At 33.6% G+C, this 23599-nt stretch overlaps 7 protein-coding genes across 8 annotated transcripts; 4 read left to right on the top strand and 3 right to left on the bottom strand.

The window, feature by feature from the left end:
• The first annotated feature begins 1624 nt into the window (after nt 1-1624).
• LOC146169280 (anaphase-promoting complex subunit 11-like) lies at nt 1625-2031 on the top strand. Its single transcript, XM_083386228.1, has 2 exons — nt 1625-1832; nt 1892-2031. Exons 1-2 carry the CDS (start codon nt 1694-1696, stop codon nt 2029-2031), a joined length of 279 nt encoding a protein of 92 aa, XP_083242354.1. The 5' UTR covers nt 1625-1693.
• Nucleotides 2032-2125: 94 nt separating this feature from the next.
• LOC146169279 (putative arginine--tRNA ligase, mitochondrial) lies at nt 2126-3740 on the top strand. The gene has a single exon (XM_083386211.1). The coding sequence runs from the start codon at nt 2126-2128 to the stop codon at nt 3695-3697; it is 1572 nt and encodes a 523-aa protein (XP_083242337.1). The 3' UTR covers nt 3698-3740.
• On the bottom strand, nt 2221-5766 carry LOC146169278 (elongator complex protein 6-like). The gene has a single exon (XM_083386220.1). The coding sequence runs from the start codon at nt 4563-4565 to the stop codon at nt 3810-3812; it is 756 nt and encodes a 251-aa protein (XP_083242346.1). The 5' UTR covers nt 4566-5766; the 3' UTR covers nt 2221-3809.
• A 3-nt stretch (nt 5767-5769) lies between these two features.
• LOC146169277 (diphthine--ammonia ligase-like) lies at nt 5770-11368 on the bottom strand. 2 transcript variants are annotated; one of them, XM_083386193.1, is made up of 15 exons: nt 11264-11368; nt 11097-11188; nt 10537-10624; nt 9295-9391; nt 8985-9125; nt 8662-8775; nt 8510-8601; nt 8238-8430; nt 7943-8120; nt 7557-7838; nt 7347-7480; nt 7174-7291; nt 6937-7062; nt 6119-6271; nt 5770-6051 (listed from the first exon to the last, which is right to left on the bottom strand). In XM_083386193.1, the coding sequence occupies exons 1-15, from the start codon at nt 11284-11286 to the stop codon at nt 5927-5929; spliced, it is 1956 nt and encodes a 651-aa protein (XP_083242319.1). In that variant the 5' UTR covers nt 11287-11368; the 3' UTR covers nt 5770-5926. The 2 variants fall into 2 exon arrangements, with proteins under 2 accessions (XP_083242319.1, XP_083242326.1); XM_083386200.1 differs by lacking the exons at nt 5770-6051; nt 6119-6271 and having other exon boundaries at nt 7391-7480.
• Nucleotides 11369-12232: 864 nt separating this feature from the next.
• On the top strand, nt 12233-16462 carry LOC146169276 (limbic system-associated membrane protein-like). The gene is made up of 10 exons (XM_083389343.1): nt 12233-12358; nt 12648-12720; nt 12869-12996; nt 13378-13491; nt 13816-13941; nt 14109-14243; nt 14495-14624; nt 15336-15499; nt 15737-15775; nt 15892-16462. Exons 1-10 carry the CDS (start codon nt 12304-12306, stop codon nt 16017-16019), a joined length of 1092 nt encoding a protein of 363 aa, XP_083245469.1. The 5' UTR covers nt 12233-12303; the 3' UTR covers nt 16020-16462.
• Nucleotides 16463-18399: 1937 nt separating this feature from the next.
• On the top strand, nt 18400-20518 carry LOC146169275 (uncharacterized). Its single transcript, XM_083380752.1, has 2 exons — nt 18400-20022; nt 20217-20518. The coding sequence occupies exons 1-2, from the start codon at nt 18412-18414 to the stop codon at nt 20349-20351; spliced, it is 1746 nt and encodes a 581-aa protein (XP_083236878.1). The 5' UTR covers nt 18400-18411; the 3' UTR covers nt 20352-20518.
• LOC146169274 (ADP-ribosylation factor-related protein 1-like) lies at nt 19643-22372 on the bottom strand. Its single transcript, XM_083380763.1, has 5 exons — nt 22127-22372; nt 21662-21749; nt 21387-21551; nt 20887-21058; nt 19643-20546 (listed from the first exon to the last, which is right to left on the bottom strand). Exons 1-5 carry the CDS (start codon nt 22217-22219, stop codon nt 20459-20461), a joined length of 606 nt encoding a protein of 201 aa, XP_083236889.1. The 5' UTR covers nt 22220-22372; the 3' UTR covers nt 19643-20458.
• Between the last annotated feature and the right edge of the window lie 1227 nt (nt 22373-23599).

Here is a 23599-nt window from a genome sequence, read left to right as displayed (position 1 = left end):
ATGGATAAAATAGCTCATTGCCTCAATTGTCCCTATTAAAATTTATTTTTGTTCAACTGCATGATCTTTCTACGGCTCCATTAAAAATCGACTGTTCGACATTTGGATCGGTATGTGAGACCACTCGTGTTCATGTAGGCCTTTATTTTACATGAATTGTTAAGTGTTTTCCTTTTACCTTCTTTCACCAAAGAAATTTTGTTGCATCAAAAATCGGATTGAGGTTGGTCATTATAGGTCAAAGGTCGGCAACCTTTTTCTAGTCGGGGGCAAAATCAAATTCAAAATCGAGCGCGATTTTTTTTGTTTTACATACGGTACCGGTATTTTTTTTTATTTCTTGCAAGTTTGTAGCCTATTACATTGCCGAAAATAATACGTTTGTCCGCGACGCACTTATCAGCCTTCCACGCCGCAACGGAAAGAAGCGCTGGTCTATTTTCAAAGACAGCATTAAAACGTAAACAAACCGGAAGCAGAAGGATCATTCGCGCGAAGCGCGAAAATTTTTGGCACTTACGTAAAATAGTCAAAAAGTATGTGAAATGGACTCGTGTCTAGTTTGTGAAATAGGTGGCGGGCGGATGAATAACATTGGCGGGCCGAACCCGGCCCGCGGGCCGTAGGTTGCCGGCCCCTGCTATAGGTCATGGACCCCGGACACTATATTTGTAGCCACCATTAGCCTACTAATGTAAATGCAAAAAGTAGCATCCAAAGTAATCTATAATGGCCAATTGTGTAAACTACAATTTTTAACCAACCTAACTATAGGTAAACAATAAAAATAAATCACAAATTTTGATAACAGTAACTTATAGCGGTACTTTTTTGTATAATTACAGGTTAGCCCAATGGAATAGTTCTTAGTGGCATTGTGAATGTTCGCTTACGCTAATGCTAACTCAAACGCTTTAGGTTGCGGAAAGATAAAATATTTCAACTTTTGACGCTTTCGGTTAGAAGCGACGAAATTTGCCGTTAACGCTAGCAACGCGTTTATGCGCAAACCGGACGACGCTAGCTTTTTGCGCCAGACCGTAATACCAGAAGCATGTACACACCAGTGAAAATGTGCACATTCTAAAAATAAGTGCGCACATTGTACAAAATATGCTCGCACCCCTGTCTCATCAGCAGGCCTGCTCTGAAAAAACTAGACCTACGGTACGCGTTTATGGTAACCGGAAACTCCTTTGCGCTTGCGATTACACAAGACCTACTGCTTGTTGCTACGACTCAAATCCATTATAGAGAGCAATGTGTTAAACTTAAATAATATGTTTTAATGCATTAAGCATCTTTTTTAAATCTAAGTTAAAAGTTCTTCCTTATAGAAAGAGAACAGTATGTTTCTTTCGAGGTTGTGCGTTATTGAATATGGCCACCCAAGTTTAGGTCTTTATTTTTATTTATAACATAGCCTTCAAAAAAAAAATCGTTGCTAACAGTGAATCGGGGAGATAGAGCCCGAAGTTATTAGGATGTCTGATGACTTGCAATTTTGCGTGTTTTAGCTAAACCTACAATAAGGATAAAACAATTCCAAAAAAGAAATGTTGTGGTAAACAGTTTTGAAAACATTCTAAAACTTGCATAAAACATTTTACCAAAATCGGTTTGCACTACTGCCAGAGTTTGATAATTGATAACCAAACTTTTAGTCAATTAACAAACTGGCCCAGATACCCGGATGAAGGTTAAAATTAACAAATGGTTTGCCGTCGTAAGTTGGCATTGGCAGGCTTCAGACGACAATTGTGGCATCTGCCGATACCCTTTTGAATATTGTTGCTCTAACTGCAAAACAGCTGGAGATGATTGCCCAATAGGTATAACAAAGTTTGGCATATTTTTTAATGTTCTGTTTAATATATATGTTGTTTTGCAGTTTGGGGCCAATGTAGCCATTGTTTTCATATGCACTGCATTCTAAAATGGCTCCAATCTCAGCAGATGAATCAACAGTGTCCCATGTGTAGACAAGAATGGAAGTTTAAAGAAGTTGAAACAAAATCAGAAGGTTCTTAGTATAAAGGTAATTTTATCAAGTGTAATCTACTGGTCGTGTTAATTATTTATCATTGTTTTTTTGTCTGCAGGCAACAACCTTCATGCTGATATAATGTTACACTTTATACGTTTCCGATGGAGTCAATATGTGTTTGGTGGAAAAAAACATTTTGCTTTTCTCTCTACATATGCTAATGGTCAAACCAATGAAAGCATTTACAATGTACTCGAGGATATACCAAGTTTAAAGTCTAAGTACGGATTTCACACAGAATACTTCAGAAGATTACAAAAAGAAAAAGTCATTGTAGAATTCAGTTCCCCAAACATTGCAAAAAAGTTTCATGTTGGTCACTTTCGGTCCACATTGATTGGCAATACCCTCAGCAATATTTTGTCTGCTGCTGGTCATGATGTATTTAAGATGAATTACCTTGGCGACTGGGGTATTCAGTTTGCACTTTTGGCAATTGGAGTTAAACTGTATGGAAATGTGGATGATCTTTACAAAAACCCACTTTCATACCTTTATAATATTTATGTTAAAGTTTCGCAGGAATCAGAGAGTAACCCTGAAATTCGCCAACAAGCACAAAATCTTTTTCTACAAATGGAAAATGGTGAGATGTTAGAATTTTGGAAGTTGGCACGTTCCTTAAGCATTAAAGAATTCAAAGTGTTTTACAAAGACATTGGGATTTCGTTTGATTCATATTCAGGGGAATCTCTATATGTGGAACAGGCTAAAAATATTATCTCCAAGCAACTAGACATCCTTGACAAAAATAAAGATGGAACCATATCTTTAAATTTGTCTCAGTCTAGTTGGTTAAAAGAGGCACCTAGTTATGAAACTAATGCTATTCTGGCAAGAAGCAATGGTACGACTTTATATTTGACAAGAGACATTGCTGCTGCTATTGATCGCTATGAGAACTTAAAATTTGATAAAATGATATATGTTACAGACCTTGCTCAAGAGGTGCATTTTAAGCAGTTATTTGCCTCTTTGGAAGTTCTGGGACACAATTGGGCCAAACAGAGTGCGAATAAAATACAGCATATTATGTTTGGAAGGGTTGTGAATATGAAAACCAGGGCTGGCAAAGTGATGTTTCTACAGGATGTTTTTAACACTGCTATAAAGTTAGTCAAAGAGGAAAGAGAGAAGCACAACACTACAAAAAGAGATGTTGAAGATGAAAATCATGTGATCAAGACTTTGGCACTAACTGGATTGGTCTGTCGTGATTTACGGGGTTCTATGAGTAAAGGCTACAAATTCAGTTGGGATGCAATTGTTGCCAGCAAAGGCAACTGCGGAATTTTCTTACAATACACTCACTGCCGTTTATGTAGTATTGAGAAAAATTGTGGGGTTCCAATATCATACTCAATTGACCCTGACTTACTGTTCGACACTCCATCAATCCAGCCTTTGCTGGAACATCTTTCTAAGTACACTGATATTACCAAAAACACCTATGAACGACTCGAGCCATTTATTTTATTGGACTATTTATATACTTTAGGTCATTTGGTTGGAACGACTATAAGGGAATGTCCAGTTAAAGGACAAGCAGTAAAACTTGCCCAAGCTCGCTTACTGTGTTTTCATTGTACTAAAATAGTGTTTCATAATGGATTAACATTACTTGGTATTGAGCCTCTGAAGAAAATGTAGTATTTTGTTTGCTTGCCTAATATTAATAAAATATATATAAAAAACATAACACAACTTTGTCAGATGCAGCACCAATGTATATGATAGAAAAGTAGTAGAATATTTAAATTTATCATAGTACAGCCCTTGAGGTTCCTGGTGCAAATAGCGATAGTGTGCGGTCTTTAACTTTATATTGTCGTAATGTCCGGTTAAAAACAGTGCCAAAGTTTTTAGTATGCTTCTGTACAAGGGTCAGTGTTCCGTGAATATCTTTACAGTAGCCAGTGTCCAGTCCCTTCACCTGTAGTTCACCAGTACAGTAGTACTGACAACTAGCTAGAACTTCTGTTTGTTGGTACTCATTGTCCCAATGTAAAAGGGTAAGGAATGTGGCATTTGTGAAGTGCCTTAAAACAGCCATGCTGTGAAAAAAGTTTATCACTTCTTCTTTGTCAAAACCCAGACTACAAAGCATTGATAGATCATCAAAAATAACAAGAACGTTGGAGTCTGCTGTGGACATTTCATCAATAACATTAAACACTTGGTTCCGCAAATCATTAAACAAATTTGTCAATTTATTACCAGCACTGCTCTTGTGCATGTAGTCATCTAGGCTTAGTTTTAACAAATCCAGGACGACAAGTTGTTTATTATTCTCTGCCTTTTCTAAGTTGACTCCCAATTTTGAACAAACCACCTTGTAGTGCGTCTGGGACTGTGCAGCAGTTATTAATATCACAGGCTGTTTTGCCTTTAGGTACATTGAGATGAAGTGAGACAGCAGAAATGAACCGTCACATCCTTGGTCAGTGATCAGTAGCACCTCTTTTTCAGGTAGTGATTTAACCGACCAGCCAGCTAAACGGTTTAATTCTTCAAACATTGTGTTACCTTTTAAACAATTCTATTATTTCTAAAATGTAAAATTAAATTAGGTTAAAACAGGGTTATGGTTAATTTAAAGTACTAATGCCAGAGGATTGCTTGAAAAACACTAGGGATGTTGAAGTGCAAGTTATGCAGACTTTGCATAAGTATCATTATTTTTCTGTTTCCCAACAGTGTCAAAGTTTCAAACAATATTATTTGTAAGTCTGTTGAAAATTACATATGTTGGCAAGACAGAAAATTATGACTACAACATATCACAGGCAAAGAAAGAAATCATAATTTGAAAGTAAATGCGCAAAATTCATTACATTGTTAGTTTGCAAATACCATAAAACTTAGAATTACTACACAATAAAGTAATGTATTTCATTTTAATTGCCACATAAACAGTTTGTTTTGAATAACAAATATGAAACTTTTGCCAAATGATAAAAAACTTGATTAGCCCTGTTAAGTAGTGCTGACCAAAGTGGATTCCATGGCTTTGTTGCTTAATCTAGGCCAGGGGTGGCCAACACGCGAGCCGCATGCGGCTCTTTACCGAGTTATAGTCGGCTCTTTCGTGTTGCACATATGATTTTAGAGTGTTTCGATTTTGTTAGGTTCCGACTAAAACTTTTTGCCTTAAGGTCATTATATTTTTAGTAACACTTTTGAAACAAGTTAAACGCAAACAATATGCCCAAATAATATTAATAATTCACATTATATCGAAAAACGTGTACTTTTTCATTCAACGTGTCACATCTCCTTGTAAATTACAATTTTGGCTTTTTAAGTAAATAAAGGCACTCTTTTCGCGATTTTTGCGATGGCTTTGTGGATGTGAGTAAGAAAAGGAGTGATAGGCTATTCTTTTCGTTCCATGTGTGTGAGGTGTGGCTCTTTTCGGTTAACCAAGTAACTAATGCGGCTCTTGGTATCTGAGTGGTTGACCACCCCTGATCTAGGCTGTTCATCCCCATGTTTGAACAGGATGCAGCAGTGATAAGATTTATCGACTTTCTCCCCTTAATCCAGTGTTGCTCAGTTGGTAGAACAATGTCCCAGTATGTCAATGTTTATCGTCAGTTCTAACCTCCCCACAGGTTCATTGTTTTTTTACCTTGTACTTGTTTGCACTGCATTCCTGATTTCGAACTGATTTCAGTTAAATCCTTTTTAACGGTGTTCAACAGGTCTGGGAAACGGAGCTGGAGTCATTTTTTTTTGTTTGTGAGGCCAGGGCTAGGCTTTGGACATTATATAAATAAGTAAAGCTAAGAAAAGTTTGAAAACTACCAGGGGCTGGAGCGGGAGCCAATGGTATTTTACCGTGGCTTTCCAGCCTGGTATCTGGTATAAAAATGATGGTTATGATTTTGCAACAATTAAACCAAATGCAGCCATTGAAAGTTCACTTTTAGCTTCTCTTCCAAAAATGGCTTGAACTGGAATGCAACATATGGATGGAAAGTCGCCTTCTAAATCACCCCGCTCTTAAAAAATATATATAGTTTTTGTGATTTTAAAACAGATATTCATTCAATTAATATAAATTCTCACGTGCTATAAGTGGTGGCCCAACGAGCTCTTTTACATAAAACAGACGTATTTGTAACACTTGATTCCAATCCAGATTATCTTTTTTTACAGCCCTCTTAATTTCATTTAGCAAATTGTTGAATGTGTCCAATAAAGATAAGTTTGGTTTCATAGCTGAAATTCAAGTACTCTGTTTTTTGGGTATTGCACAATTTTTTGTATAATAATATATTTTAAACATGAAATAATATAATGGCTTAAGAATACATGGTTTATGTTAGTGGTTCTTTTTTTAACATGAACCATTATAATGTTTTTTGTTTAGCATGGAGCAGGGTCGGCAAAAATATTTCATAGATAATTCAAGTCAAAATAGATTACAAACACACAGAAGTCGTTTAGAAATTAAAAAAAAAACTATTTCCAGCTCTTTAAAATTGTTGTTCAGTTAGATTTTTATCAAAATAATTTAGTCTCGACTCTTGGGTATTATTAACAGCATTTTAGCTGTATTATATTTTTATTAGAGCAATATACGGTATACTCGAACTCTGTTTTTGAATTAGTTGTTTATCTCTGATTTGGACAAATGTATTAAACGGTATTGGCTATCTGTTTGGCTTGTGATTTGCAGTTAACATATTTCCTATTTCGATAACTAGGTGTTTGTTAATTTTCAACAATTATAATTTTGTTGTATTTAAACTATTTACATAACATTTTTCTAAATTAACCAGCTTTTTTTTTTACTTTGGCATTTTTATAGTGATTTGTCTTTTCAAAATAACAGTAAGCATTTTCATGAGTTTTGCTTAAATCCCCCCACAAAATATACAAACCGGAGGTATATAAACAAACTGGAATTGTTGTTTGGCTTGAAGATGCAATAACTTGCCATTCAACAAGCGCATTTTTAGGTAGTTGAGGTATGACCACATATAACACAGGAAGGATAACCCCAGCACCTAATTGATACACAAAAAACACAGAAGTTCTGTTTTTAAGGGATTCTATAATATAGGGCTATAAGAATATCAATTTCATTACAACTGTGCAAAATATGGAAATGCTCTTACCCATAACATATTTTTCAGCATTTTGGGCAGCATTTAAATAACTTCTGTTTGTTATGTAGCACACACATTGTGTTATGTTTCCACTTCCTAGATCGTTCTTCATTGCTTGCAGCACAGACTACAAAACAGTAACATTTATTTTCTAAACATTCCTATAAAACCAAAATAATTACATGGGCATGTTGTAAAGAGAGACAGGCTTGAGAAAAACATCCACCTTCAATAAGTTCCATTGTACCAGGCAACAAACCGATTTGCCCAGCAACAAAAAATAAATCACCCCTTTGCACACATTGACTATAAGGACCTAAATGTCAAAACAAATATTGTACTGTTTAGCAAATAAAATTTTATTTTGAAATGATATAGCCAGCAATTCTCACCAATATTGGCAGGTGCCCAATGTGAAATTCCTTGCACATGCATTACTTTTGAATGAATGTCAGAATCTGATTTACAGGACACACAGTCCAGAGTAAGTACAGTGTTTAAGTTGGTGTTCTCCTCACTTAATATTGGCAAACCAATACATACTCGGGCTGGTGGGTTATATGCAAAAAACTCTTTGTAAATATTGTTGATAGCAATAAAGTCAGACATATCGCCAATATACAGATGAATGTAACAGACATCTTTGGTTGTGTGTCCATTTTCTTTCAATAGTTCTGGAAACAGTAAAATATTTTAACACAAAGTTTCATTTATATGGAATTTGAAAAAAATATGTGATAGTACTTATACAGGACAGAATTATGACAAATTGACATACCAACTAGTTGTGTTAAAACATGCTTTGCCGCTTTTTGTACACTATCAACACTGCTTTTTTCAACAACGTTTCCTGACAGATTGCTTATTGCACAATATTGTTCATAACATTTTATTAAAACTGGTTCCTTTTGGTTATTGACACTGGATAAAAGACTGTTATTCCTCAAAGAAGAATTCTGCATGAATAGCAATTACATCACATGTGACCATTGAAAAACCTATATTTTTATTCCCAAACCTAATTTAGTTAAATATAACCACCGATTAAATGCTTGAAAACTTTGCTTACCAACCTTGGTCATTTTACTGTGGAGGCTGATACTGTCAAAATCAATATCTTGAAAATTCACTATATATTTTTCGCTTAGTATTTTTAAGGCTTGTAGATTGTGTGTCTTGTCTTCTAGATGTAAGGATTCCAGGCGTAAATAGGCCACAGGTGCGCCACAAAAATCATCAGAATGAACAATTACTTTACTTTTATCTCTAAAACATTTTTACATATAATTAAAAATGTTTTGTGTTAATTGAAGAATACTTGTATACTCTAAAGAAAATCACTCACATCACAATTTTTCTTTTAAACAATGGACAATCAGTTGTAAAAGTTTCATATTCCCCCCCTTCACCACAAATGTGACAGCCATACTTTTGATTCTAAAATTAAGCAGTAGAATGTAAACATTATGAAACCAATTGCATCCAATAAATCACTACCAATTTCAAAAGATGCTGTTGCACTTCATTCAATGTCTTTCCAAGATGATTCTGATTTAACCCAAGTGCAGCAACTTTAATAATCACTGCTTCAACCTCCATATCAATCATGTCCTTAATGAAAATACTTGGGTAGTTTTTTATGAACACTTAATAGTTAACATTTCTTTATTTTGCAACATTAACTTATTTTTATTTTAAATAATAAAAAAATAGTTTGGAAATTCCACTTAAAAAAGTTGGTAGTTAAGGGACAAGAAAAACAACAAGGCAATGCAATTTAATTAGCTTGCAAATTAGTCATTGTAGTTGATATTACCAACCTGCATTAGTTCTTGCTGGTTTTGTCTCCATAAATAAGACAGACAAACCAGATCCAACCTTTGACACACATGTTCAACACGGATTCGTTGGTAATCAGAAAGGATTGCACCACATGAGACTGCATCAAATTCAAGTTCACCCTTAAAACGTTTATTCAAAAGTGTAGTTTAATAAAAAACAAAACTCAAGAAAAAGTAGGCCTCGGGCAAAATTTAATAAAAGTATACAAACATACATCAACATCAAAAATAAAACAACAACAAATCATATCACAAAGTAAAAATAAATCTAACCAATCGCACAACACACTTTAATTTGTTTTAGCAATTTGTACAAATCCTCCACTTCATCCAAGGCATCTGTTGCATAATTCATCTGCTTAGAATGGGAAGATCCTTCAATGAACCTAAAAATGAATGGAGTCTTTATAACAAAATTGCAAATATTAAGTCAATATTACAGTTTATATATAGTATTTAACGGCTAAGTAATGAAAAAAGAGGAGTTAACTTTTTACACGACAACTCTCACCTAGTTTCAAATATATTCAACAACTTGTAATCAGGCTGGGCATTTTTGTTTGGTATTTATTATGTTATTTATAACCCCAGCAACTCAAAATGACTTTTTTCACAAATGCAACCTATGGCAGAAAAACTACATGAAAAATCTTATGTGTAAAAGTTCATTTTAAGAGTTTCACTGGAATTCAATTATTAACATTTACCAACGTCAAATTAATAACATTAAGACAAAAGGATTGCAAGTACATGTGACCCTGACAGTTTAGACACCTCTAGTTAAGACATGTTAAGACTAGCTTTAAAGAAATAGAGTAATCTATCTATTTTCAGAATAAAAATATTCCTCATAAAAAATGTTGCTTGCTTTTAACAACAATGCATAATATTAATTTGGTATTTTCTAAAGAAATATCACTATAGTTCAAAATAAGTAGAAACAATATGACTAGGTTTTAGATGGCTGTTATTCACCTTTTCCTAATTTTAGCCATAAAATATATGAAATATGATTTAACTCCATGCTCAACTTATCTCCTACAAGGAAGTTAGAATCTGTCCATATTAGTACACGAAAGCGGCTTCTCTAACTGTAAACACAATTTCGAATCATTGTTTTGAGATGCGGCTAATGTGCCAATTCTCAAAGCGGCGATTTTAAGGTCGAACATTCTAGTACAATATGAGGAAGGATATGTGTCAATTTTTGCTATTTGTCATCTGTGAACAAGTGGCCGAACTGTTTTGCAAGGCACTGGCAATTTACCGGAAGTTTTCACTAAAAACGCACACAGTAGCAATTTGTCAACATTACATTTTTGAGTTTAGACACATAAAGCTCTTTGATAAATAGATATATTATTACAATTAATATATTACAATTTTTTTTGGTAAGGATGCGTTATGACAATTTTGATAATTAGACAAGAAATAATAAAGGGGCGCATGTTTTTGTTATTCGTTAATTACTTAAAACGATTAATTAAACATGTAAAAATGGCCACTGCCACCACAATATCAGTATACATGCCTTCTGTATAGTGGAAGATCCATTGCTTGTGAATACAACTCAATTCCTTCATGTCCAACAGTCTGATACATATAACTGTCTAGTTCATCTAAGTGCAAAAAATTATTATTAATAGTTTGTTTTGGTTTATATTTTTCTGGTTGCTAAGTTAACTGTTTGTAAGTGGTCAAATAAGGATTTTAGCATATTCCACACAGGTGATTTTATCTTAAGTAAGACATTTCCATGGTTTACCTATGGTATTGATGATTTACATAAGATGGCAACTTGGATGTACAACCACCAAAACCAATTTGTTTACATAATTTATGCCCTAAAATAATGGGAGGATTCGCGAGTGATCATGTGTAACATAAGGCATATAAAATTAGATCTGCTAATAAAAGAATGAATAAGGTTCTTTTTAGCAATCATTTAAAACTGTTGCCTATGCTATTATGTTCATAAGGTTAATTTCTGGAATGACTTAAGTCAACACCACTTAGTAGTTAGATAACCTTTATCAAATGTACAGCACAACAAATACAATGGTTTTACAAAATATATTAAAATAATGTTACCTTTTACTTTTGGCTGCAAATTCGCAAGGGCCACAATTTTATGTCCCATTGCAACACAATGCATCATGTTGAAGCAACTGTCTTTTCCACCACTTAAAATGCCAAAAAAAATAGTTTGTCATTAAAACAAACTTGATAAACACAACAACTTATTGGATTTCACTAACCTGATTAAGGCAACCACTTTCATCCTAATTGTTTATTATTTTACTTAAATATAGTAGGTTAATCAAATAAAAAAGTTTTAGCACATTAGCAACATTGAAAGATTCTACCTATAAAATAAATGCAAAATCTACTGAAAATCTTTATTACAGTCAAGAAACAAATTCAGAATTTAATTATTATAAAGCATAATAAACCTACATAAATTACTTTAAATATTAATAAATCAATCTGGAAAGCTTTTTACAAAAATACAACTAAGAATAATATTAAATTTGTGAACTAGCAAAAACTGCAATATCTGCATAAACCTTATATTGAAATAGCAAGTGTATATAAGTAATAATACTTCAGGAATTTAGTACAATACACATACACTAGTTGCATTTGAAATATGATCTAAAGTAAATCTAAACATTGTATAGGTTAGCCTATGGATTGCCATTACAATGGAAATGAGAAATGGTTTATTTTGTTCTAGTCTTTGTTGAATGCAACCCGGTATAAAAAGTAAGTCTATTCACTCACCATAGTTGTAAGTGGGTATGACGATTAACGGTTAGTTAAATAAGGTAAGCTTGTATTTAAATACGGCTGGTTTCAAGTCAGGTCCATTATGTTTAATAATACTCAGTAAATGTAAATGCGTATGTACGAAATAACCATTTGTGCGTCAAACATAACAACAATCCAGCAGCACGTGGACTCCACCTTAACAGCTGTGCGAAATCACGTGCAAAAAGTCTATGGCGTCACTGTGACGTAATAAGTTACTTGATGGTCAAGTTAACTTTAACGACGATGTAAAGACGTGTCCACCTATTAAAGAGATCAAACTTTTAAATAATTTGGGAAACTCTAAATTGTCTTTTAAGTGTTTGCCTTCAAAAATAGTAGCATTCTATGCTTGGATTTGTAAATACTTACTCATCCATAACAACGATAAGAAAGAAAATAGATCGATCGACGCTTTGGTTTAGTTTCAACATTCCTTAAGGCTGCAGTTAATGTCTGTCAATTTCCATATTGCAAACACAGCGCAATGATGAATATTTCAGCGGTATTGTCTGTATTTCTTGTCGTATTATGCCAAACAGGTATTTAAAAAAAACTATCATCGTTTAACTTGTATAATTTAATCGATTTGTTTTTTGAACAGTGGTGTTCGATAAAGGAGATACAGAAACAAAACAAAAAGCCATAACTATCAAAATATCTTTATTTAATCAAATCAAATATTAACAGTGAAGAAATTCAAATGTGATTATTTTGTTTGTCAAAACAACAAAAAATATTTTACAAACCTAATAATTATGTTGTATTCATTTCTCTTTCTAAATACTATGTTTTACGATTTATTTTACTTCAATATGCTATTAATTTTAGGAGTTACTTCTGGAGTGATGATACGACCTTTGAGAAATGTTACTGTCACAACTGGACAAACTGTTGTGTTAAGGTATATTTGTTATTAAGAAGTTGTCATTCCTTGTTCTGAAGGTGTTAGTTTTAGCAGAAAATCTTCAATTTACAAAATATCTGAAGCATGTTTGTGGATGGTGAATACCACATTGTGGTCCACTTATTTTTCTCTTTGTTATTTGCAGATGTAAAATTGACAAGGCTCCTTTGGATGCCTCTCATTCATGGACAAGACAGGGATTAATTGTATATGCTAAAAGTGTTAAGATGTTTCAAGACTCAAGAATCAGTCTGTTGACAAATAAACCCTATGGTAGGCCTTTTTATTTTCAGTTTTCAGTTTTCTAGAGTGAATATTGCAAGGTTCTTTTGTTATAAAAATTAAATCCTAAGTTATGTAAATTTTTTTAAATGCCTTTTTGTTGCTATTAATGTTATTATATGTACACCTTAAAACAATTAACTATGCAATAAATAATCAGATATTTGGTAAATACTCAATGGTTTGCATTTACTTAAAATTGTATGTTTTTCAATTTAAACTTGTATTCTACAGTATGGCAAAAAAATTTATAAATAAAAGATAAAATAATGCCCACTGTAGTTGGTGTAAACGGTGCATTTATGAATTGCAATTTAGTATGTATACGAATGCTTTTCACATTCCCAGCAGACAATCAACATTTTCTTTCAGAGTACACAATTGAAATCCAGGATGTAACTCCTGCAGATGAGGGGGAGTACATCTGTACAGTGTATGGCAATGCCGCTGAGATACGGAAATCAAGCATGTTTCTAACAGTGAATGGTAACAAAAATATTTTTGTAATGCAGTGGATAAATTTGTCAGCTGCAGTTTCTATAAGTCTGGTATAAGTTTTCAATATACATTCAATCAATTAAAATTTTATTGTTGCCTCAAGTCATGCCTAATTGAAATCTAACGAGTTACAAGTCTACATGTAAAATATTTACAATATTTGGTGTAACAATTTTTTTCTGATAGGTATACACATGTATTGCTAGTGTAAAATAAACATGTCAGTTGTTTTTCAAAAACTTACAAGTTGCATTATTTTCAATTGTTCTGTCTTTGCCCTTTTCTTTAACCAATTTTATTTGGATATTCTAGTCCCACCGACCATGACAAAAGTGTCCAGTGACCAAACCATTGATGAAGGGAATGTGATTACATTGGAATGTCTTGCTCAGGGAAAGCCAGAACCCAAAATTTATTGGAGACATGTATTGCCCTCAGGTAAATGCAGAAACATAATAAGTCTTCTTAACGGCTCTATTTGTGTTTTCCCTAATATTTTATTTTTTAACTATGCACAGGTTGATGAAGTGTTAGAGATAGAGCATAATCTCATGACTTATATATGTTCCCGAAACTTTATGTATCATAAACCTATTATTTTGTAGCTGATGGGAAAAGAGCAATCAGTGAATATCTACCTCTTGGTGAAGTGACTCGTGGAAGTGCTGGAAGTTATGAGTGTACTGCTGACAATGGTGTTTCCTCTCCAATTACCCGCTCTATTGAACTTACAGTGCGATGTTAGTATTTTTTTACTTTAAGATGTTTGTTCCGCAACAAGGTTATACTTTTTGGGAGTCATAGTGTGTTTTTAAGAAAAAAAACATTTATGTTATTTTTAAATTCTTTGAATCAGTTTATGTGCAGCTAAAGTTAGTGTTTGGAAACTATTTGTTACTGTGCTGAGTGTTGGCCATGTGAATTTTTTCAGTGAATTGTGTGGCAACCTTGCTTTTGCCTATCTTGAGTTAACTTTTTGTTACTTGTTCAGATCCTCCCCAGATAGACAAAAGCGGTAAGCAAACAACTCAGGTTGCCCTAGGTGGAAATGTTGAGCTTTCCTGTTTTGCATCTGGTTATCCTGAGCCAAAGTTTATTTGGTATCATCCCTATGGTGAAACGTAAGTAAGATTTTTAAATATTTGTTGTTCTATGTGAGTGTGTTCATTAGTTCAAAAAAGATGGCAAACTAGGCCTGTTCACAGCAATATTAGTCATCAAGGAATAGCTAAAATCATGTATATATGAATTCTGATTTGTGCTCAGCACTCGACCGAGTTGGTTTATTTTACTGAACTCGAACTCAGGACGCCAGTTAAACTATGTACTTTAGTCCAACATGCGCATATGAAGTATCAACTTTTAAAACTTTTTGGCTCCTAACTGTAAATTGTAAAGGTTAAACATCATTTAGTGAAATATCAATTTATTGTTGGTGGATGAATCATATGACCCCTCTCAGTTAATTACTAAATATTCACTTTATTTTAGTTACTTGCATTGGTGAAATACAGACTGTAGTCACAGAACTCAAGACCTAAAAAAGTTGCGTGTTTGTTCAGAGTTTGATTCGGAGCATGGCCTCATCTTTAACTGACTCTGCCCCCCCCCCCCCCCCCCCCCCTTAACAGAGAAAATGAAGTTGACTTATATACACCGGCACTGCCCTTTTATTACCGTATTTCATACATTAAAAATGTAAATTCACACTTGCCTTTTTTAACTTATAAAATCAGGATGTGAATATCAGCTGTAGGTATTGCTTAACGACTGCTACCTTTGTTAAATGTAATGCTTCCTACTATGACCAAAACGTTGTTTTTCCTTTTCAGATTTCGAAGTTCACAAGATAGGTTTAACATTGTCAAGCTGAATGCAGGATCGAGTGTACAATCAACGCTTCTTGTTACAAAAGTTGCAAGAGAAGATTTTGGAAACTGGTCCTGTGTTGCTGCAAACAGCCTTGGCAGGGACAACCAAACCTTGATTCTTACAAGTATGTTTTTGTTCTTCCAAAGTAATATTACCTTCCAAGGAAATAAACGCATTTGATTATTTTGTACATCTTGTCGTAGGCAGTTGTAAAACAGAAATTGGAATATTCTTGTTTTTAGATAAAATATGCTATTTACAGGTAAATTTTAATGACTGTGTGTTCTGTCGCATTTAAAAATTTGATAGTTTTTTAAACAAAACACATAGATTTGTCAATTTAAAATGTTTTACATTTCAGGGACTTTCATGCCTCCAACTCGGCTACCACCATCGCTTGGTAAGCAATTTTAAGCGTTTTTCAAATAGGTATTTTTGTTAACAGGATGAGACCCAGGATGAAATAATAAACTGTTTAATTTGGTATTTTAATCAACTTTTGTTTTTGTTTTTTAGTCTTTGGTCCTGCAAGAAAAAGTCTCCTAAGTGGTGGGGATGGTGGTGGTGCTTCGTCAATTCAACTTGATACTGTTTTGAAAGTTTTTCTTTACACCATAGCTGTTTTACCTGTTATCTTTCTGTGAAGTGTTATCAATTTTAATGTGTATATATTACAGTGTATGATACTTTTAACTTGCAGCATTCATTTTACCTGTGGTTTCAAACTTTCTTTCGTCAGAGCAGTTTTTGTATTATTGTGAAAGTTATTTTATTGTGAAATATACTACTATCTGTATCAGTATTACACCTGTATTGCACACCGCAAATTTCGTTGGGCCAATTTTCATGTATTTTATATAGTTGGTAAACTTTTTGCTTCAATGTTGGTGCTTGTTGTCTTCATACTTTCCGTAGTGTTATTTCACCTGGTTGGTCTTCAAAGGTTCTGTTAAACTTACTGCCATTTCTTCATATGTAAATGTCACTGATCGTTAACATTGCCCCACTGCCGTAAATTGCATTATCATGTTTTGGAAAACACTGTGTTGTTAAGATCATGTTTATGTGATAAATATAGTAAAATACATTTTACTGTGAAAATTGAGATGTTTTTATGATTCTATTAAAATTATAACCTAGAGAATCCTCTAGGTTAAATTTAAGGCATAAAAAATACGATTTTTATTGTTATTTTAGGGATGACGTTACAAAGCTCAAGAAAATAGCCTGAATTATTTGGCGTGGTAGGCACATAAAAGAGATTCGCATTGTGTTCAAAATAATGGAAGTTATAGTCTGACTTAACAGAAATCGCACAGACAAAAACATAGCAGATCAAATAAAATATAGCTTGGGGCCCTTGGCCTGGTCACCCCTACCATTTTTGTGGTCATGTTTTAACAAACTATTGTTGTGGTTATCACAGCGGATTACTCCATGTACTCTGACGTGGCAAAAATTATCCACTCTATAAGACTCTTATTCAACTACTGATTTCGAAGTGCTAGCTGAAAACTTTGCCAAACACTATTGGTCTTTCACTAAACTATTTATAGGCGCCTACTACAGTCACCTAAACTGTTTATACGCCAAATAAACTGCACGCATTGTTGTTTTTTCGCTAAACACCACAACAATCATGTATGATCAGTTGATTACGCAATACCCCCACAAGTCCGCAATGATGTAAAATATAATCAATTGTCCTAAAAATAATGTTACATTGAGGGCCTCACGCAGGCCGCATTGACAGGTTGCGCCGGCCGCGAGTGTTGTGCCGGCCTGATGTAACAAACATGTCAGGTCATAATAAATGGGATGTAAATCTCCTTCAATTGTTGCAGTTTAATGAATTCACTTGATGAATTATTTGGCAAATACTGGTAACATTTTTTGACTTCGGCGAGTCTTGATTTATTTAAGACGCAAGTAAATAGGGTATTTCCCACTAGTAACATGTGTTGAAATTTTCGACAGTTTGTTGTGTGTTGCATGCAAGTTTAAATAACATGCTAAATTTCGGAATGCGTACAAAATGACGTTGTCAGTTAATAGTCGTTTGCCTGGTTTTATATTACAAAGTTTGTTTTACTGTATGATAAAAATATTAAAATACAAAGACTACAGTTTATATTGTCAGCTATTATCACAGAATTTCAAAGAGCATTTCACTGGAGGATATATTATTTAGGAAGAGGCTGTGCACCCGGACACCGAAGTAGTTCAAATTGATATATAATCACTACGGATGTGAGCGTAATAGAGCATTCCGTCAAATAGCTAACAAAGTAATAAAATCGATTCCACAAAAAATCGTTGAAATTATGCAGTACTCAGAAAATTCAGTCTGAAGGCTGGTTCACACTAGACGCGTCTAGCGTTAACGTAAAACGTTTTTAAAAAACGCTTTCGGTTGCGGAAAAGTTGAAATAGTTCCACTTTCGGTTAGAAGCGAGGAAATTTGCCGTTCACGCTGGCAACGCGTTATGTGTGAACTGGACGTCGTTAGACGCTAACGCTAGACGTTAACACGTCTAGTGTGAACCAGCCTTAGTACTACCACCATGGCAACATCCTAACCCAAATCAAGAATTATTTGTGTTAAGTGCAAAAGAGTGATCCGGTCAAATAGCCACTTTCTATTATTTATTACTAGATCACTGTAACAACTTATGTTTGATTGCAATTGACTGAAATATTTTTAGAGACTCTCGGTCGACTGGTTTGGTAAAAAATTCACAAGAACACTTATTAAACATTTTGAGCATTAATTGCATTCTAAGCCAGCGATGAAGATTAATTTGTAATGCAAAGAACTCGTGATTAGGCTTTGTCCAGACAATTGGTGGTTATTTTAATGTTCAGCTTGTGTGCGACAGTTACTGTAATGACGTAACAGATTTCAACGCTATTGACCAGGTGAAATATGCAATCACATCTACTTGTTGGTTACCCCTACTATAGATATAGTTATATTTTATTTTTATTACTTCTGTACTTATTTTTTTCAACTAGAACTTTTTTTGACATCTTGGTATGTCAAAGCGAGCATTTTGTGATGATTCTGTGATTATAATTTCTGACAATGAAGGTGACTCAGATGATATCATAGTACCAAACAGCTTACCAAAACCTAATTGTTTAACAATTATTGATCAATCTGACTCCACATTGTACAATGGCAATACTAGTAGCAGTGTTTCATTATATTCTGAAGATATATTTTCATTAAAATCATCAGAAGACTCTTTCCATGAAAGTTTGCAGATTTACAATTCGGTTCCTCAACAAGAAGATCTTGAAACCACAATATACTTTTCAACAGAAAATTCTAAATCATCTAGAGAACATGAAAAATTTTCATGTGAAGACACAAGTACTATAAAGTTTAGCACTGAATTTAGCCAAAGCTTGGCAAGTTCCTTATCAAATAGTTCGCACAGCATTGAAAGCAAAGTTACCCCTCTACCTATAGATGCATCCAATATTTTGTTAGTAGAAAATAATATTAAGGCAGGTGGTGGAAAACTTACATATTTGGATCAAGTTAAAGCTCCTGGGCGGTTTAGGAATTTGATAGTTTGTGTCAAATTATGCATGCCCATAAAGGAGATTTGGTTAAAACATAGGAAAACATGGTTACCAATGTCAATTTTATTATTATTTGATGGTAAAGGAAATCAAATTAGGCTTTCCCTGTGGGCAGATCAGTGTAGGTACGCTTTTTCTATTTCCATTGGTGATATATTATTTATAAATGATTTCATTGTAAAGACTACATTTAATGAACAAGTTATTTGCTTGACAAAAATTAGTGTCTTGACCAACCTTGGTCAAAGCAACTTGTTTAGTTCCATTTTGAACGAGAGTCGCTACACAAAAGAACTCACACATGGTCTATTTGAATTTACAAAACTTAACCAGGAAGAGGCTTCTATATATTCAGAAATACCCAGTGTTTTGGCACAGTTGCAGCAACCAAAACAAACTGTTTGGGACTTATCGGAACTTACAGTAGGTGAAGGAGTCAATGTTAAAGCCTTTGTCATAGGTGTCAAACACAGAAAGGATTCAAACAAAAACAACCCTTGTGTTATCTATATATCAACCGACAAATCTGGAACAGACAAATATACTGTCTTTTTGAATGGATCTTTCTCTGACTGGATAAATAATTTTCGCAAATATAAAACATTTTTGTGGGAAATAACTAATCTAACTTGTTGTCTGTCACCCCAAACTGACAGAATGGAGCTGCATTCCACTATAATGTCTTCAGCAGAATGTTTATTTGAATATGATAAAACAAATGACCACTCAAACTGGAATCAAGCATCCACATACCGCTGTTTACAAAAGCTAATAAGACACAAAAAAAACATTACACTACAACTGGTTGAAGTCATTCCACAAATGTTTTATCAACCGTATTTAAGAAATCACATGTACATTGGATCTTCACTTAAAACAAAAGTAAACTTTATTACTAGCATTTTAGGTAGGAAAGTCAATGAGTCGGCCAATTCATGTAGAATGAAGTGTTATTTTAACCAAGACAATCCAAAGACATTTTTCAACATAACAATATCACCAAAGACATTTAAAGCCCTGTTCAATGTAAATGCTACCAATTTTACACAAATTCAAGTAAGTACCATAAATAGAACGAAAATTTTTTTATCTACTGATTATAGTATATAATTACATACTGTAAAACCAGAACAGCAAAATTTAACAATAATTATTTTCACGAGGATTAAAGGTGTGCAATGTGTATGGTTAAGTAAACAAATAATATGTTTATCTTATAGTGGCAATAATTTACTTTTTCTCCTTATCAGGTTCAGAAGAAATGTATAGCTGCAGTTACCAACTTACTAAAAACAAAATGTAATTGCCTTGTTATGGCACAAACGGAAGTGGATGAAAACGACATTGCACTTGATTTCAAGCTGCAGCTTGAATCGATATCCTGATATATTTTGCACAAATGTACAACGCCTTATAATGTTTCCTTCTTGGCACAGTGCACCCCCAATTCCATTATATTTCTTCATCCTCCTTATTTGCCAAATGAAAACTTTTACGTGATTGCTTTTTGCCGAGGTGGTCGATATGGATTTCTTTGTACACTTTTTACGAGCCAGTCGATTCCTTCATTTACCCCTTGTCTGTAAATTAAATTATGTAAATGGCAAATGCACACAAGTTTCATTCCATGTCAGACTAAACTTTGAAATCTGTGATTGAATAAAGCAACCTCACTTTATTAAGCACATGTAAACTATAAAATGGTTAAAAAGGCAGTTTTAACTTTTATAATAACATAGAAGTGGACCTATTTATAGCGTTTTAATTACTTTTGTTGGAATATGTTACTCAAACGCATTTGATTTTTTGATTTTAATTACTTTTCATAAGATGTTTATGAATGGTTGACATAGTATATATGTATAAGTTTAATAAAAAGTTTGACAGCAGTTAAATTGTACTTTTTAGTATAGAACTAACCCTGTTAATGCAGATGCTGGACGTATCATACAATCTCTGCTTCCAATTTTTGTGGTGGAGTCGTGAAAAGCATGTTTGATTTCCAAGATAGTTAAACAACCAGATACATCTTGCTTATTTCCCAGAATGAGCAGTGGAACTGTGTTTAGATGTTCACTTTCCAGCATCTTTTCTGTTTAAGTTTATTTTAAAAGATTATCAACACATTAATATTTCATAAGAATTTATTTTCACTAGAAATAACAAAAACAAACATTGTGAGACAGGTACTAGCATATAGATAGTTCTGTGATGTTTGTAAATTAATATCAAACTTTCTAAAGCAGTGGTAACTTTGTGCCACAAAGTTTAGGGCAATAGAAGTTAAAACACCAAATATGGAGATTTGCTAAAATATTGCTTCTGCAATATGCTATTTTATTTGAAGAAAAAAGTTCATAAAAAAAAATTAAACCATGCCACTATAAGTAACCAATATATGTTTACAAGGCAAGCATTACCATATGCCTTTTTTGATTCTTGTAGTCTGTCTTTATCTGCTGAATCAATGAGATAGATAATTCCATGTGATTCTGCATAATATTTGTCCCACAGACTCTGAAGTTCTTCCTGGCCTCCAAGATCCCAAAACATTAATCGTGAACCACGGATGTCAATTTTTCCAACTAAGAACCATTATAAGCAACATAACTTAAAAATTAGTACGTCAACAATAATTTTAAACATATGTTTTACATATTAATGATCTCAAGTTAATAGCAAAATATGCACTTACTATTAAGGCCGACGGTAGCTGTTATTTTATTTAAATTGATTCCCTTGTAGTGCTTTGTAAACTGAGTTTTGGTTTGTTCAAGGAACGTCTTAATATAAAAAAGAGTGAAAAACTTGTTATGCATATTGACGTACAAATTAAAAAACCAGTAAACAAAAAATTCATACCATAAATAAACTCAGTAATATTTTGGATCATGCCTAGATTACCCACAGTCTCAGATATTGCTACAGAATATGCACTAATCAACAACTTTTGTTGTGATTTTTTATTTTACACAAAACACATACTTTTTTGTGTCATAAAAGTGATATTTAGGTTGGTTGACATTAGAGGAGGTATATTATATATGAGGTGCATCTAAATAAATACTATAGCTTTTAGCCAAGCATTGGGCAATAATTTCTGCTGTGAAAAAAAGGTAATATAAGTTCTGCATGATACATTAACATACACGTCACCCACAGTTTTTCCAGCATTGTCCAATCCCAAAATAAGAATGCAATATTCATCTTTTTGGAATGTATATTTCCACAAGCCAGAAAGTAGTGCATACATTATGGTCAGTTACTATACAGTATTAGATAACATTTCACATACAAAACTATACATATTCAAAGTGAAGTGGTATTATTCGCATGGCAAACAATGTTATAATATATACTGCATGACATTTATAGTTATTGCAGAAACAAACTTAATTCTCTAGCTGGCACACGCCTGAAAGTTGCGACACAGTTTAATATCCACAAGGTTATTGTTAAAAACATTTGTGTTAGGTTGCGAGTTGGCGTTTGGGTGGGCTAAGTATTATTATTATTATATTTATTCTTACAAATTTATGCTTACTTTGCAATTTTAATTTTGACAACTCGTTTTGCCACTGTGAAAATAACCGTGGTACAATTCTAGACCAGCGCCGAATAGGCAGTTAACAGACATTTTGTATCCTACAAATTATATTTTAACGCCAAAATTTCTAAAAAAAATGAAAAAAAAGGTAGCGTACGTTAATAGTTAAAGCCGTAAACTTCCTTAGGAAAGCGTTATTCAGAACCTAACTAAGCGGAACCAAAAATATGTGCTAACCAGAGCTGAACGCCGTTATTGTGCTTTTGCGTCAATTTTACCACGCACAACGTCGCACATTTGTGCAAGTCAATTTTTAGCGAGAAGAAGAAGAAAGCAGTGTCTTAAACAGGTGGTCGAACTAAAATATAATTGAGGCGCAACAAAATATTTAGTGCAATTTTGTTTCGGTTTTATGTTATTTTTTAATTTTATTGTTTCTGTGGTCCATGCATGTATAGCGAATTGTACTGGCCAACTTAGTGGTTTACTTATTTGTTATCATGCTTTTTATTTGAAGTGTTAAACATGAGGCGCAATAAAGATGCCTATAAAAGATAAGCTTACCGTAGCCTATACGCTAAATCAGACGTTCTCCAACTAAGCGTCGCGACACCATAATTGGTGCGTCGTGTTTTAATCTTTCAAGGGCATCGCAGTCGCACAATGATTCGGACTTAAAATCGAGTAAAAAATGCTTCTCGATATTATTCTTCCCTAACGTATACATTTAGACCTAATTTTACAAAACTGTGCCAATTAATATTTATGATTTACCAATCAATTTCTTAATCCGATTCACTTCGGCCTGCGACAAATAAGGCAGGTAACGTAGGCTAATGTAGGCTACTGTGGGCCCACCATAGTCAGCATATTGGAATAATATGTATTGCAGGGAAATAGGGAATAGTTATACACCCGTATTGATACACAAAATAAAACTAAATGTTGCAGTTCACTGTTCTTAATAAAAGTTTACATTTATCAAAACAAAATGCGAGGGAATCCTTACGCGATATTTGAGGCAAGGTGAAGTCCAGTAATAATTACCTATGTGCATTTTATACCCAAATAAACAAACAATTTTTT

The sequence above is a fragment of the Ascidiella aspersa genome, chromosome 1, assembly GCF_963924565.1.
Source record: "Ascidiella aspersa chromosome 1, kaAscAspe10.2, whole genome shotgun sequence".
Classification (NCBI taxonomy): domain Eukaryota; kingdom Metazoa; phylum Chordata; class Ascidiacea; order Phlebobranchia; family Ascidiidae; genus Ascidiella; species Ascidiella aspersa.
Note: the sequence above shows the minus strand (reverse complement) of the source record. Positions and strands in the feature narration are given on the sequence as shown.

Bases quoted from the DNA above. Each gene is read 5' to 3' on its own strand.
- LOC146169280 (XM_083386228.1), top strand. From the start codon at position 1,694: ATGAAGGTTAAAATTAACAAATGGTTTGCCGTCGTAAGTTGGCATTGG. The intron at 1,833-1,891 runs GTATAACAAAGT...GTTGTTTTGCAG, and splicing joins TGGAGATGATTGCCCAATAG to TTTGGGGCCAATGTAGCCAT.
- LOC146169279 (XM_083386211.1), top strand. From the start codon at position 2,126: ATGTTACACTTTATACGTTTCCGATGGAGTCAATATGTGTTTGGTGGA.
- LOC146169278 (XM_083386220.1), bottom strand. From the start codon at position 4,565: ATGTTTGAAGAATTAAACCGTTTAGCTGGCTGGTCGGTTAAATCACTA.
- LOC146169277 (XM_083386193.1), bottom strand. From the start codon at position 11,286: ATGAAAGTGGTTGCCTTAATCAG. The intron at 9,392-10,536 runs GCATGTATACTG...ATTCATTTTTAG, and splicing joins GATCTTCCACTATACAGAAG to GTTCATTGAAGGATCTTCCC. The intron at 9,126-9,294 runs GTGTGTTGTGCG...AAACGTTTTAAG, and splicing joins AATTGCTAAAACAAATTAAA to GGTGAACTTGAATTTGATGC.
- LOC146169276 (XM_083389343.1), top strand. From the start codon at position 12,304: ATGATGAATATTTCAGCGGTATTGTCTGTATTTCTTGTCGTATTATGC. The intron at 12,721-12,868 runs GTATATTTGTTA...TGTTATTTGCAG, and splicing joins GGACAAACTGTTGTGTTAAG to ATGTAAAATTGACAAGGCTC. The intron at 13,492-13,815 runs GTAACAAAAATA...TGGATATTCTAG, and splicing joins CATGTTTCTAACAGTGAATG to TCCCACCGACCATGACAAAA.
- LOC146169275 (XM_083380752.1), top strand. From the start codon at position 18,412: ATGTCAAAGCGAGCATTTTGTGATGATTCTGTGATTATAATTTCTGAC. The intron at 20,023-20,216 runs GTAAGTACCATA...TCTCCTTATCAG, and splicing joins CCAATTTTACACAAATTCAA to GTTCAGAAGAAATGTATAGC.
- LOC146169274 (XM_083380763.1), bottom strand. From the start codon at position 22,219: ATGTATGCACTACTTTCTGGCTTGTGGAAATATACATTCCAAAAAGAT. The intron at 21,552-21,661 runs GTAAGTGCATAT...AATGGTTCTTAG, and splicing joins AGCTACCGTCGGCCTTAATA to TTGGAAAAATTGACATCCGT. The intron at 20,547-20,886 runs GTTAGTTCTATA...TTTAATTTACAG, and splicing joins CCAGCATCTGCATTAACAGG to ACAAGGGGTAAATGAAGGAA.